At 41.1% G+C, this 15,319-nt stretch overlaps 1 protein-coding gene across 4 annotated transcripts in view; it reads right to left on the bottom strand.

Annotated features, from left to right (window-relative positions):
* Window positions 1-843: 843 nt before the first annotated feature.
* Mrap2 (melanocortin 2 receptor accessory protein 2) overlaps window positions 844-15,319 on the bottom strand; it is a 46,558-nt gene continuing 32,082 nt past the window's right edge. For all 4 annotated transcript variants that reach the window (XM_013510708.1, XM_005377696.1, XM_005377694.2 and 1 more), the window contains exons 4-5: window positions 13,864-13,963; window positions 844-2,330 (exon numbers count right to left, since the gene is read on the bottom strand). In XM_013510708.1, coding sequence (XP_013366162.1) covers window positions 1,940-2,330; window positions 13,864-13,963 — 491 coding nt within the window. In that variant the 3' untranslated portion in view covers window positions 844-1,939. The remainder of the gene's footprint in view (window positions 2,331-13,863; window positions 13,964-15,319) is intronic.

The following is a 15,319-nucleotide window of genomic DNA, read 5'->3' as shown; positions in this document are numbered from 1 at the left end:
TGCATGCAGTCTGCTGCGCTCTCATGACAGCTTGGTACCCAACCTGGCATCTTGTATCTTCTAGGAAATGTATCTGTGAGACTGGGACAGGCTACATTACAGGAGGAATGCAGATTTAGACCCTTCACAATTTTTAACCTTTAGTTCATAAGATGGCATAGTCATGGTGTTTTACCAACTTTTAAATATCTTTCAGTTTTCTGCTAAATCTACTGCTGAAAAGAGGTACCTCTGAGATAGCTTTCAATCTTAATAAGAAATAGCCTATCATTTATGTTTGGGTAAGTAAATTATGAATAATAATAATACTCATACTATGTTAATAAAACCTGCATTCTTGTTCTTATTCTACTGCATAAAAATATTCATGAAAATAGTATCTATTTATAAGAACTTATTAAAGTTTTTTTTTTTTTTCACTGTGGGTATTGAACTCAGGGAACACTGAGCTACACCCCATGCCCTTTTTATTCTGAGATCTGATCTTGCTAAGTTGCTGAGGCTGGCCTTGAACGTGGGATCCTCCCTTCCCAGTTTCCTAGGTAGCTGAGATTACTTGTATAAACCACACCCTGCTACAGTAGTTGTAATTACACTAACTATCCCATGCTTTGTTCTACTGTTAGGAGTTTTAAAAAATAATACTTTCCTTAAAAGACATGGGCAAGGATTTTATTTTGGTGGAATAATTCCTAAGTAAAATCTCATGCATGATTGTGATAACCAGGATCCCAGAAATGACAGTCAACACTTTCCACTTAAAAAAAGTTAGAAGGCACCTCAGACATAAACTAGTGTAAAAAAATAAAAGAGTGGATTCTGAAAGTAAAGAACCAGAGAAAATTCCCGTGCAATCATATATATTTATTTTGTAGCTTAAGCACATAGGTGGTAAACAAATTCATAATGAAAACTGCCTGCCCGAGATTAGCAGCTGGCCATGCATGCAACTGGCTGTGTGTGTAAAACCAAGTTGTTTTCAATACCAGTGCACAGGTTTGATTCCTTCGTGAATTAATTCTGTGATGCTCTCGTGTTAACACAGTCCAGACCACCCTGAGAATCTGTTAGTGCGGTGTGTAAAACCCACAGGCCATCTCAGCTCAAAGACCAATCGCCTGCATAGACAGCACGGCAACTAGTGTTTTCCTTGTTCCAAAGCCAATCGCACGGCAGCGTGACACAAATACACCAACACAGAGACACACAGAAGATACCCGCTCATTCAGAGGACAACCTTCACTACATTTCTTGGGGACAGAGGTGCCACGTGATACACCATGAGTCAGTACTCACTCGGAGAGGGACAGGGCGTGGGGACTGAAGAACCTCTAAAAAGCTGTTTCTGCAAAACCCAGCAGAAATGTTCACCACGGTGACCACGTGGTCCTGAGTGTGTAAAGATCTCTTCACTAAAGTGTGGCTCAATTAAGGACTGAGTCGAAGGTACAGGGAGACAGGAGCGGGTGCCCTTGTTTAGACTGCTTTATGTGTATCTCTGCTTGCCTTGGCTGCAAAGTCATCCACTCACCAAGTGTTAGCGCTAGGAGACATCACCTACTCCAGACATCACTGACCGCTAAAACAGTTGCAGCCCCGAGAAGCAAAGCTCCTAAAGGTACAGCATGAGCGTGGCAGAGCCAGACTGGAATGCAATATGTGAATCCTCATTCAAGAGTCCTGACCTATCTGGACAAATCTTCAACAAGGAGGATACGATAGTGCAAATACTTTCCAAAAAAACCCCAAAAAACAAAAAACTCCAATGTGTTAAAAGGCAAACAAAGCACAATGAACTCGAACAATGAAAACCTCTAGCGGTATCTTGAGGGATGCTCTCTTCTCTGTCTCTCTCGCATACGCGCACAGTTGGGTGAATGGAGCTTTCTTGCTACATAAAGACAGAGCCTACATCTGCAGAAAGACACGGAAATGCTTCTCAGTCCAGGTCTTTGTGTGAGGTCTGGGAAACGGGCTTATTTTCTAGAACAATAGGTGGTTCCGAAATCAGAAGATCATCCTCCGCAAAGGAGTTCTGGTCCGTGTTCACGAAGTTGGGGATGTCGAACTTCATGAGCCTGTTCAGCTCCTCCTCTGCCCTCCTGCTGCCTCCGATGGCTTCCTGGAGTCGCACATCGCTGTCCACAGCTGTGGTCTGCTGACAAGCTTTGGCCCTGTCCAAGCGCTCTACTTCATTGATGTAGCAGTGAAAGAGAGATCTAGATTCTTCATTGCCCTGGCGGGAAAACACTTTGTCTGGTTCCAGAGGTTTTCCAAAGTCTGACACAAAGCTGTTCATCCGGAATCTCTTCTCTGAAGACTCTGCATTGCTGTAAAGAAAATGAAAACAAAAGATTGCAGTTTATTCGCCTGCAGGGTCATAGTTTTTTTTTCTTTTTTTCAGTTTTTTTGGGTTTTTTTTTTTTGGTATGGAGGGCGGCCAGCATATTTCCACTAATCCCCTATTGGGTAGCCAGAGCAGACAGAAAAACAGAAATAAGAGACATAACTTTTGAACATGTACAAATAAACTCATAACAAATGCCTCAGATGAGAGCTCCTGGATTATCCTAAAGACACTTTGCTAAAGACTCCTCCAACATTGTGCATGTACATGGGTGTATATCGGTGGATCCTTAGACCTGCTGCATCAGAGTTACTTAAAATCCTTCTTAAAATGCAAATTTCTGGCTTACAGGAACTCAGGCCCTTTGGAGGTAGACTAAGCAATGAGTATTTTCAGATAATTCCCAAGGATCATTGTGATACTGAAACTCAGGAACCCTGGCATACATGACACTGGCCTGAGCAACATAATACATACAATGGGACTATTTGTCACTTACTGTTTGTCAAAGCACTGTAATATCCATTTATTTCACTTGATTTTCAAAACTGAGCAGTGTGGTCACCTTGGGCAAGGATTTTATATCCATATTACAAATGTATAAGGTAAGGAGCAGTCAAATTGCCCACCTGAGTTGCATAGGCAGTTTGTGAAACCAGTGGAGATAAATCCCAAGAGCCTGATTTCTTGTTTCATTTAGTGTGAGAGAAATTAACAACAGTCAATGCTCCGTAATCCCAGCACTCAGGAGGTTGAGGCAGGAGGATTGCCATGAATTTGAGTTCAAGGCCAGACTGAACTACACACCAAGACTGTCTCAAAAGAAAACCAAAATCAAGCCTCCCCCCAACAAACAAAAACAAATTAGCAGTGAATGGTAAGGAAGGAGTAAGGAATGGTAAAGAATGGTAAGGAATGAGTGAATAAAATAACTCTCAGTATGACAAGTGCATGAAAGAAAGCAAGGGTAAACCAAAAAATCCATCCCCCACTTCCTTTACCACCAGACTTTATAAAGTGACCCCACAAGAACAAGAATCACATCTACACGTTTCCAAACACAGAACAGAACCTGCCCAAACCAGGCTGCACAGACTATGTTCCATGGATATGTAATCTTCTCAGTGATTCCTGTTCTTAAATCTCTTCCTAACACTCAGGACCAAGTGCTTAAAACCAAATTCTTAATGGGCAGGGCAACACGGATTCAATTTACAGGAGTGGGCAATCTGATCTACATCTCTAACTTCCAAATTATCAAGAATCAGAGGTCAGAGGTCAGCACCCCTAGGGGCTTTGCAATGCAGCTACCTAAGGCATGGAATTTCAGGTCGCTGCCTAATGTGATTTCCTGCCTGGCTAACACCAGATGCAGAATTCCTCTCAGAAGCCTTGTTGCTGTTGTTAAATAACAACAATACTGAACTAAGTTCATCACTCAGGAAACAACTGTGTTGTGAAGATCAAAATTTTACCCGAGTATAATATTCATTCACTATGTCATTTATGTAGAATTTAGAGATAATTTTGAGAACAAGGATGAAAGTGCCAGCAACCTGAAACTTACTAAGCTAAAATGTCAAGGGAAGAAAGAGGTTTAAAGTGTTTAGAAAGAGTACAATTAAGATTGCTTGAACCCAAACCATTCCCAGATTCCAGGGCCAATAAAGCTTTGAGAAACAGGCGTTCTGCTTTTCCTTTTCCATATGAGCAGCACGGCAGACCTGAAACCCAGACATCTCCCATCCTTGGCAAGAGTTCTGTCCCTCCCCAGGGCACAGCCGGGGCAGTGCACACAAAAGCTCCTGCCCCACTGTGCTAAACTGGTGCTCTGCCTGTTCTAGCTTTGTCTCAGTGATCTCTGGGTGACATCAGTACAATTTGTCTCAATCCCCTAAAAGCAGAGAAAAGTTCATCTTTGTACTCTTACAGTCTGGTTAAACTCAATATTCCCCCACTCTCTCCTTTCTTCCTTCCCTCCCTCCCTCCCATTAACTGATAAACTAAAGGATTTTTACAGTACTCCCTCACATCTGCCTTTTCATCATCCATAGCTTCAGTTACCTGCAGTCTAGCAGAAAATTCCAGAAATAATTTGTAAGTTGTAAATTGACATTCTAAGTAGCACAATGAAGTCTCATGCAGTCCCCCCTCTGGGGGACGTGACTCATCACTTTATCCAAAGTATCCATGTTGTAGATGCTACCCACCCTGTGGCAGTTGAGAGAGACGGAGTGCACATTCACATAAGTTTTATTACAGAATATTTTTATAACTGTATTACTTCATTATTGTTGTTGTTAATCTCATACTATGCCTAGTTTATAAGTTATACTTTTTCATAGATGTGTATGTAGAAAAAAACACAAAGGGATCAGTACTACCTGTGGCTTTAGACATCTACTGGGGGTCTTGAAACATGCCCCATAGATAAGGGGGGGCTACTTTATAAAGAAAATCTATGACCATGAATACCACTTGCTTCGATTCAGTTACTATTCACTATTCAATTCAGTTACTATAGCACCACTGGGTAAAATTTCTAAGTAAGATCTCTGAAATACAGAGGTCTTAAATATAAAATAAAATTCAATAGGCTTTTATTAATATGTATACCTATGAAACTACCATCCTGATCAAAATATAGAACATGTACTTTATCCTAGAACACATCGTCCTTCCATTCAACTTCTACCACTTTAGGCAATAATGTTTTGATTTTTTATTTCTACTAATTGATTGTGCCTGCCTTTAAATTTCCTGTTTATAGCCACCCACTACAGGCAATCTGTTCTGGTATTTCTCACCAAAGATTAGGTTAGCCTATTCTTCAAATTCATATAAATGGTATCATACAGTATATAGTCTTTTGTGCCTGACTTCTTTTGCTCAGGATGTTTGAGATTCACTCATGTTGTTGCATGTAGCAATAGTTTATTTTTTTCTTTGCTGAATAATATTCCATTGTATGAATACACTAGAATTTGTTTATTCATTCTCTTGTTGGAAAGGCATTTGTGTTGTTTCTAAGTTGGAACTGTTATGAACAAAGACACCAGGAACATTATTGAAATGTGTCTTTGTGGGTAGGTGTATTTTACTGATTTAGAATAGAATACTTAAGAACAGAATTACTGGGTCACATAGGAGATGAATGTTTAACTTTTTTTCTTAGGCAGGGTCTTGCTATATAGTTCAGCCAGGCTTTGAACTTACTTTTAGCCTTGGCTGGCCTCAAATTCATTGTAATCCTTCTGCCTCAGCCTCCTGAGTGCTGGGATTACAGGTGTGCACCACCATGTCCAGCATGTATGCTTAACTTTTTAAGAAACTAACAAAGGTTTTCCAAAGTGGCCATACCATTTTATATTACCACCACCGTGTATGAGAATTACAGCTTGCTCTACATTCTTGCCAACACCTAGTGTTATTAGTCTTTTCAATGCTGGTCATTCTAATGGAAGTGAAATAGCATCTGTTGGTGATTTTAATGTGCATAAACAAATAGGTTTATGTTTTCTAATGTGTCTGTGTCTGTGGCCCACTTAGAAAATTAGATTGAGGTTGTTGATTTCTAGAAGTTTTATAGTATATCCTAAATATAAATCCTTTGTCTGACATACAGTCTGCCAAAAAAAGTATGCATTAGGAAAAGAAAAAAAATTGTACAAATATTTTAACACTAAATTCATTGAGACATCATGAGATTAATCATACAAGTTACATCTGGCCTCTACAATGACAAGTGCTGCTCAAAGTGGTGGCCATTAGCTTCCAGACATTTATTAGTATGGTGAACTGCTGAAGTGTGTATACATTTTTTAGCTGATTCTGTTTATGAGTTCTATTGGAAAGGATTGCTCTAGAATTGGTTACTCAAAGGATATGATCCAGGGCTGGGGATTTAGCTCAGCGGCAAAGTGCCTGCCTGGCAAGTGCAAGGTCGTGAGTTTGGTTCCCGGTACCGGAGAAAAACCAAATAATAAAAAAATTTTAAAAATAAAAAAAAAAAATCAAAGGATATTATCCATGTTGAAATTGGAGCCAAGGATTACCTTCCTTGAGTTGATCCAGTGGTTCCTATAGCAGTTTATCCAGTTGTTTAAAAATAAATTTCCTGTTGGGAGTGGTGGCACACATCCACAATTCCAGCACTAGGAGGCTGAGGCAGGAAAATCATTGAGAATTCAAGACAGCCTGGGCTACAAAGTGAGCTCAAGGCCAGCCTGAACTGCAGAGCGAGACCCTGTCTCAAAAAGACGAAAAAAAAAAATTTCCTTTCAACTGACCTTACACAAAAGTCATTATATTTCTACATATGTATAATGAACAATAAGAAAATAAAAATAAAACTCCACAGTAGCATCAACAATTACTTAGGAATAAATTTTGCAAAGTATGTTGAAGACTTGTACACTGGAAAATTTTAAAAACAAAGGGAAATTAGAGAAAACCTAAGTATACGGAGAAATGGACCATGCCTGCAGACTAGCAGACTTTGGGTAGAAAGTCACATAGCCAGAGACACAAGCTAATGCAGTTTCCTTCTTTCAAGGGCCAAAGCCCTTTCGCTTCTATCTTCTCATGTTCACTCTCTAATATATTCCAATGATTCCTTTTATATTGTGTTCAGATTTACAATTGCTATCTGCGAGATTATTCTGCAGTCAGCTACTCTGCCTTACTGAGGAACTGCACTCACGTGCCTAATGCTTTTGCCCTTCTACCTATGGAGCCACCTCCAGCAGGAAACCCTCCCTGACTTCCATTCTGGGTTAGGGTATTTCTCTCATTTGTCTCCTCAGTCTGTACTGTGCCCATTTCTTTACCTGTCACCATCATTAAGATAATGAGCTCTTGAGGGCAAGCACTGTGTGCTTCTTGTGGATGTTCCCAGTACCTAAAATAGCACTAGGCATATAACAGCTGCTCAGTACACTTTTGTTAAATAAATGAATCAGTCGTGAAGAGATCTTCATGAACTAGAGCAATGCTTCCCTTGACAGAACACCTCTTCTACAGCTTCTACAGGGTTGGAAATCAGTTCAAGGACATGCCCAGTGAAGGCCAGAAGCAAAAGCACATGAATGTTAATGGAGAAATGGTTGAGCCTGAGTGTAAACTTCAGAATCAGTGACACAGGAGGCCCGACAGACACATCAACCCATCAACCCATCTCTGTCCTGCATCTGTATTTGGCTACAGGAAGCCACCCTGTCTCTTCTTCCCATAACACTCCCCAAACCCTAAACTCTGCACAGGGCTTCATCTGATGGTTCTTGGAGCTCATGGACCAGCAGGCATCTTGCACTTTCCACAACTGGCCAGCCAGGGAGGCTGCAGGGACTCAGATGTTGGGGAGACTTCCTACTATGTATTGGTATGAATGGACTCAAACACTACCCTTAGATGCCCCCAGTCTTTTTATGTTGCTGTTGTTTAGTTTTTTCGAGTCAGAGTGTCACTATGTAGTTCAGGCTGGCCTTGAACTCACTATGCCTCAGGCTTCCAAGTGCTGGGCTCACAGGTGTGCACCACCACACCTGGCAAAAGATCCCCAATCTTAAAACAGCCTGGTCCTCATGAGCCACACCTGAGAATATCCTTAAATATTTAACACAGTGAATATTAAAAGCACTAAATAGCAAGAAGACTGCAGCTAGATATTGCCTTCAGTTTTCAGGAATCTTTCTGATCTTATGACCCAGTTAGCCCTCCACAGGAGGTATGTTCCCTTGACAGACAGGAGAGGGCTGGCTATAGCCTGATCTTCTCAAATTCAGACACATATGGAAAAATGATTGCTCACCAACACCCACAATACTAGAGCAGGTTAGAGAGCTTAAAATCAATCTGCCATCCCATAGCGGAAGCTATCCTGATAAAAATCAAAAATCACAAAGCCCAAACACCTTGAATTCCACCTTAACTAAGCTTATTTACAAGCAAAGCAACAAGCTTCAACGCCTAGACACTTGAAAGGACCAGAAATGGGAAGATGCAGACTGAGCTAGCAACTGATGCATGTTACAGCTATGATCCAGAAAGACTCTAAAGAATGTTTCTCAGAAAAATTCACGGTCACCAAGAGTTCCAGCGCCTTTACTTACTTTTTTGTCAGGTTCACCCTCATTCCACATGGCGTCACCATGAAAGTGAGATCTAGCTAGTGTGTCTGCAGGTTCTTCTGTGTCCTCCTGGGGTTTAAAAAACTACACCTGCTTATTCCGATAGAACCTCAAACCCAGGTCTTCCCCACTGATGTGAGAATCTGTACTCCTCATTTTTGGTTTGGACTTAACCTACTGACTGCTGCATTGCTCTGATCCCAGAATAAAGACTGTTCAGGTGCTTCTGACGCTGGGTGTTTCACTCTTTGTACCTATGGAATTCTCTGTACTTGAACAGAAACCATCTCACAGGGGGACCCATCCAGTCCCTGGACACCTGCACAATGATATCCTAGTCCCCAAGACAGCTCACGCTCACAAACGTTCATTAACCCCTCACCTCTTCTGCCTGATATTCCTACCCCTATGCTCACATCACCTGGGCTTTCCAGTATCTGCTCCCACCAGTCCCCTTGCTCATCCTATAGTTCAGCCACCCAGGACCTGACTGACCCTCTCTGTGCCTTTGCTTATGCTTTCCCATTACCCAACAAGCCCGTCCACACATCTTCTGAAACCAAGTTCCTTGACTACTATGAAAGGCATAGCCACCCCCATATTTATCCCTCTGTGACAGAAAGACCTATAAAGTCAGGACGAGAGACTCCGCCCCACTCCATCTGCAGAGGGACCACGACGGTAACACTTGCGGTGATTCCCCTAAGGACGGTGCAGACTTACGAGAGTATTTACAAATCAAGTGTGTGCTGCTGCGTTCAGTCTCTGTCTGCCAATGCCTGTCATCACCAACTCATTACAAATGGTGGGCAGGCCAGCGTGGAATTAGCCCATAGTTGGAGCCGTCACTTCCTGGGGCATTTAAAATGTATTTAAGCTAAACAAAGACAAAGTCAGAAAATAGTAACGACTACCATTTAGGTTACTCTATGTAATAAGCCCTAACCCTTCCGTCTAAACGTCTTTTGGTTACTTTCACTGGTAGTGCCGATTTCAGGGAGATGTCAGTCTGTGCGGGGCAGAGAAGCTTCTACTGCCTTAGAACCACCCTTGGCCCAGCAGTTGCTGTGCCCTCAGTAAACACCTCTTCACTGATGGTAAATTACAAGTTAACTCCTGAACAAAGTTTTAAAGATTAAAGTGAACCCATAACGTCGGTATTCTACATGTTGACAGTGATAGTGACAGCTAGCGATGACAGCCTTTCTTCGGCAACCACTCACTACAGCTGCTTTTCACCAGCTGGTCCAGGGCCATGGTCATTATCAAAGACTTTAAGCACTGGTGTTTTCTCGCTATTAGCTCCAATGGCACATACCTTCCCTTAGTGAGTGCCATATGCAGGTAAATTACAATTCAGATACACTGTGATTGCCATTTTTATAAGGCCATATGAATTCCTATATTTGTCCCCAAATGAAAAACACCCCTACCGGGATGAGGGGCACTTAGAAATGGCTATAAAAGGCTATAAAGTATATGATGTCTGACGCTTGATAATTTTTTAAAAGTCCAAAATATTCAACATAAAAATGTAATTCAAGCTCTTGCTATCACTCTCTATCTGGCAGATTTATGATAATGGGGCCGTAATGCTCTGAGGAGGCGGTATCCATAGCAAATAGCTCCTCAGCTGAGTGGCAGGAGGAAATGGTTCTTTATCCTCAGTGTCTGTAAAGCACCAGATGAGAGATTTTCCCCTCTTCAACACATCAGCAAATATTCCACGGAAAAAATAATCCCCAGCAAAGCTGCACCTTAAGCCTAAAAGCTTTTTAAGGAAGGTGATGCCAGCTTTATAGTACTCTCTTTCCCTCTGCAATCTACTTTCCTCATGCTCGGGGATGTCTGCTGCTCTTCTCCAGGACTCACAGAGAACTACCCCCACCACCCCTGTCACATCAACCCAGGAGAATGAGGCGTGCAGACAGTACCGATCTCAACAGAAAAGCTTCTGTCTGCCTCTTGCCAACCCTGGCAGGCATGAAGTGAAAGGAAGAACTGATGTGCATTTTGTTATACTGTGATTCTAGGACCTGTTACTGTCTCATAACCTAGCCTACTGCACATTCCCTCCCAGTGCTAAAGCTTATACCAGCTCAGACTGTGTGCAGAAGCATTGAGAGAGTGGCCTTGAGGCCTGATCTATCATTTTATCAAAAATAAAATAGTTTCTTCTTTTGCCTTGTTAGAAGCATGCAGGGTTACCACTGACTGCTGCTCTGAGTCTGAGAAGCATTCCATTCTGCTACCAAAAAGAGAAGTCAGCTAGTGGTAAAACTAAACCACCAAGTGGAAAACTAGGAATACAAGTCTAAGTTACCAGGGTCACCATAACACAGACCTTTTGGAAGTGAAATAATCAGGGTTCTCCGGAGAAAGAAAACCAACAGGCCATGTGTATGTTGGTTTGTATGTGTGCAGATTTTAATGACTAGGCTCATGAGACTGTGAAGGCTGACAGGTCAAAATCTGCGGAATAGGCCCAGGCTGGAGCCCAGGGAAGAGCTGCAGTTCTAGTCCTCTGCAAGGATTCATTGTTCCAGAAGATCAGTATTCCTCTATTAAGACCTTTAACTAAGTAGATAAGGACCACCCACGTGGGGGGGGGAGTAATTTGCTTACCTCACAGTGTACAGTTTTAATTTCACCTTAGAAATCTTCCCAGAAACATCTAGAATAATATTTGACCAAATATCTAAATATCATGACTAGCCATGTTGACACATAAAATTAACCAACCCAAGGGGCCACATTCCATTTTGTGGTAGGGTGTTGCCATCCATGAAATCATCTGCCTCCTATAAATTCTAGCTCAGTAATCCTGTAAAAACCCACCTTTCTCTCTCTCTCTCTCTGACGACAAGGAAGATTACAATGTATCTGCCTGACTACTCTGTGAGATTTGCCCTAATCGGAATTTGTTCTGAGCTTTTCTTTCTACTCTTGTAAACCACACATTTTCAAGTTCCCTAGACTAGTATGATAAAAAAGCAAAGGCACATGCATGTATTTTTTAGGACACACAGAGAAAAAAGGGAGAGCTTGACTTTTTAGGGCTGTAAAAGAGATTCTCAGCCACATATCTCCTTATGTGTCAGTAAAATGGTATTTTTTTTTTTTTCATCTAAAATGTTGTGTTTAAGGGATTTTTCCATTCCCTGATATCTGGACATATCTGAAGAGTGGGTAGAACTATTCCCTTTGCCCAAGCATTTGTTTTGATCAAGAGCAGAGTGAAGAAACCACCAGCAGACTCAGAGACAGTATGATGAGATGCAATCGTGGAAGCATGCTGCTGCCGGGCTGTGCGGAATGGAGGAAACACATTTTTACACAGGGTGTAAAAATGTTAGGATCTGTGAGAAATTTCTTCCGTTCACTCTCGTACCGTCTCTTTCTACTCTCCCTGTTCTACTAAGTGCTCTGGTGAACGGGACTTTGACTGAGCCTCTGCAGCTGGTTGTGTTCAGGCGACAGGGAGCAGTAGGATGCCTTGTTCTTTATTTTGTGGCCACTTTCTGGGGAGGTCACATTGGACCAGCTGCGTCCTTTGACCTGAGTTTCAGTCCTGGCTTCTCCCATCGCCCATGAGAACTAACGGCTCCTCAGCACCATGGCTCTGCGGCACCGCCCTTATCCCTCTCCATAACTTGGGAATATCCTCTTTTTCATCCTTTAAAATATTTTTTATCTATTTTTTATTTCTTTAAAAAAGAAAATTTTGGATGCGTGGGGATATAGCTCAGCAGCACAAGCACCTGCCTAGCAAGCACAAAGTCCTGAGTTCAATTCCTGGTACAAAAAAAAAATTGGGGCCAGGGATACAGCTCAGAGACACAGTGCCTGCCTGGCAAGTGCAAGGGTATGAGTTTGATTCCCAGTACAAAAAAGAAAAGAAAAGAAATATAAAAAGAAAATTTTGTAACAAAAAAAGAGAATAATAATGCACAGTGTATCATTATCTTCAGTTACTTAGATTATAAGACGTAGTCAAAAAAATTCTCTCTTGTGAAGAAGAAATAGAAAAATAGCACAAAACTTTCAATGAACGAAGGAGAAGCTAGTATAAATGAAGAAAGCTAATATATATATATTATATATATACAAATATTTTTGAAACAATGGAATAGGTAATTTGGAGATTTATTTGAACTTCTTGTTTATCTAGTCTCTATTTTGCTCTTTATTTGTATACATATATTTTGAGTTTCTCATATAAAAGAAATCATGAGGTCTTTAATCTTATGTATCTGATTTATTTTACTTAACAGTCTATTCTCAAATTGCTTCCATTTATCTAAATGTCTTCAAGTTTATCTTGCTTTATGGCAGAATAGTACTCCATTGCATATAAATACCATATTTTCTTTATCCATTCATCTGTTGATGGACATATAACTGTTTCCAAAATGTAACTAAGATAAAATGTGCTGCTATAAACCTGGATATGCATGTATTCTATGTAATATGCTGATTGTAACTCTTTTGGGGAAGATATCTAGATGGGGGTTAGCCGGATCAAATGAAAATTCTATGTGTAGTTTTCTGAGGCATCTCCACATTGATTGCATAGTGGTTACACTAGTTTACACTCCCACCAACAATATGGAAGAGTTACATTCCCCCACATCCTTAGCTGCATCCTAATTTGAGCAGGCTATCTGTTGCCTGTTGGGATCAATTAATAAGGAGCTCAACACATTATTTTGCTTTTTTTCTTTTTTGAAGAGTTTTTCTAAAAGTACATCCTCTAAGACACTTCTGAGTTTATCACCACAACTGAGCATATATTCTCTGATGTTACTCAGTGTTCAGTAAGCACCCTTCATAAACACCCTTCATTTAATAATTTCTTTCACCAGTTTAAAACCTACACCCATGTTCTGATGTGATGATGAGAATGATGAGAATCACATAAAATGCAGTTTCTTTTTTTATGCGAGTTCCAAGGAAACTCTGTCTAACTCAGTGGTTATCATCAGTGAGCGGTTTAGCTGAGTACATGGCAACAGTTATTCCTCTGCTTTTTGAAATAGTTTTAAAAATTAGTTCTCATCCTATTTTGCCACCGTCTCTTTTCACTGCTTTTAATCTAAAAAGTCATATAAAACCTTTTCAGGGTAATGAGAGAATACATTCCAGTTAACAAACATTTCAATATAAATATCAGGCCTGGATCAGCCTGAAGACTGAGGAAAGGCCCAAGACAAGCATTTTCAAAAGGGCAACACAAACCAATGGCCAGGAGGAAAATGGGAACCCACCTCACATACAGGTATCAAATCCATAACCTGCCCCTACTCCACACCCACTGGAAGCAGTCCCAGCCCTGGCTCCTCAGCTCCCCGCGGAGCGTAAGAGACCTTCAGGAACAGCCCGACTTACTCTTGATGTGGGGCACCTGTCTTGGTCAGCAAGGTCAGCACGAAAAACATGAAAATCACGAAAACTGCAAGACCAACCCAAAATCCAATCACAATGGAATCTGTAAGACAGTTAACAATGGGATTAGTATTTCACAGAAGTTTAATACATAAACAATCAAGAAATTTGAGTCGTTTGGTGATGCCTTGGTACACAAAATATGAGAAGATGTCCACAGCCTCACTGTAGAGAAGCAGAAAGAGGGAAGCATCTGTGGCCCCCGGGTTTCTGTATCAGGTAAAACACAGGCTTAGGCTTCCTGGACTCTTGTTTTCTACATCTCAGGGAAGGGCACAGGACAAAGTGCAGGCCACCTAGAGTCTGTTTTGCTGTCTTGAATTAGAAAATACACTATTTTGCGGATTGCTATATGAAAGTTTAAAATGAATTATTTCAATCAACCCAACTGTGCATTTTCACTTATGCTTAATTCAAGTCATGTCTTGCAAAGAACACACAAAAAGATGCAGAAGTGCTCCTTACCTTTTGCCTTTCTTTGTACTTCATCTCTACAGACCTGCTTTATTGCAACTCTCATGATCTTGCTATTTTATGAAGGATCTTTCAACAAAAATAGACCTAATCTCTTTTCCCAGATTGAGTCTCCACATGCAGACCATTTTATACAATGCCCGGTATCCTAGAACATAGGTACTGGTTTTCATTATTAGAAATACCATCTCTGTCTTCTAACTTATCCCTACTTTATAAATCCTATTTGTTTCTAATTGGACAAGAGCCCTGTGTCCTTGTATTTATCTTAGTTTTTGGCCATGGCTTTCCCACGCCCACACCTTTATAGGGGCCCCTGTCTCTGCCTGGCTGCAACAACCTTGGCAACTTGGAGCAGAGGAAAAGCCATCCGTCCTTCAGGGGCCACCCCGGAAACCATCCCCTTTGTAACACATCAGCTCATTCCCCTCACTCAGGTGATCCCGCCTTCCTTTGAGCCTCACATTTGTCTGTTTCTCTATAAACAGGCCGTTCCTTTCCTACCTTGTGTAATAGTCACAAGTACAGATGAACCCTAACTTACAATTGTTTGATTTTCCAACAGTATGGGAGGAATATGCATTCAGTGTAAATCCTACTTTAGGTTTTGAACTCTGATCTTGGGTTAGTGACCGTGATGCAGTATTCTCTCTCCTCATGCTGGACAGCACTCCCAGTCAATCACATAACCTGGTAGGGAATGAATGGTTCCTCTAAAGTGTACTTCACTAAAGAGTTAAAATGTTTGCTAGGGTAGGTATACTAAATGCATTTTAAGCTTGTGTTACATGAACTTATGAGGATATGGTCTCAATGTAAATTAAGGTGCACCTGTATATGCTTCTGGGACAAGGATTAGACTAGATTGTCCACAGAACTTGGCATAAAAACATTGAGTCATTCTGCATTTTCTTTTCTTTTCTTT

This window comes from Chinchilla lanigera, unplaced genomic scaffold, assembly GCF_000276665.1.
Source record: "Chinchilla lanigera isolate Chin_1 unplaced genomic scaffold, ChiLan1.0 scaffold00010, whole genome shotgun sequence".
NCBI lineage: Eukaryota > Metazoa > Chordata > Mammalia > Rodentia > Chinchillidae > Chinchilla > Chinchilla lanigera.
The sequence above is the reverse complement of the archived record's forward strand: the minus strand, read 5'-3'. Positions and strand labels throughout refer to the sequence as shown.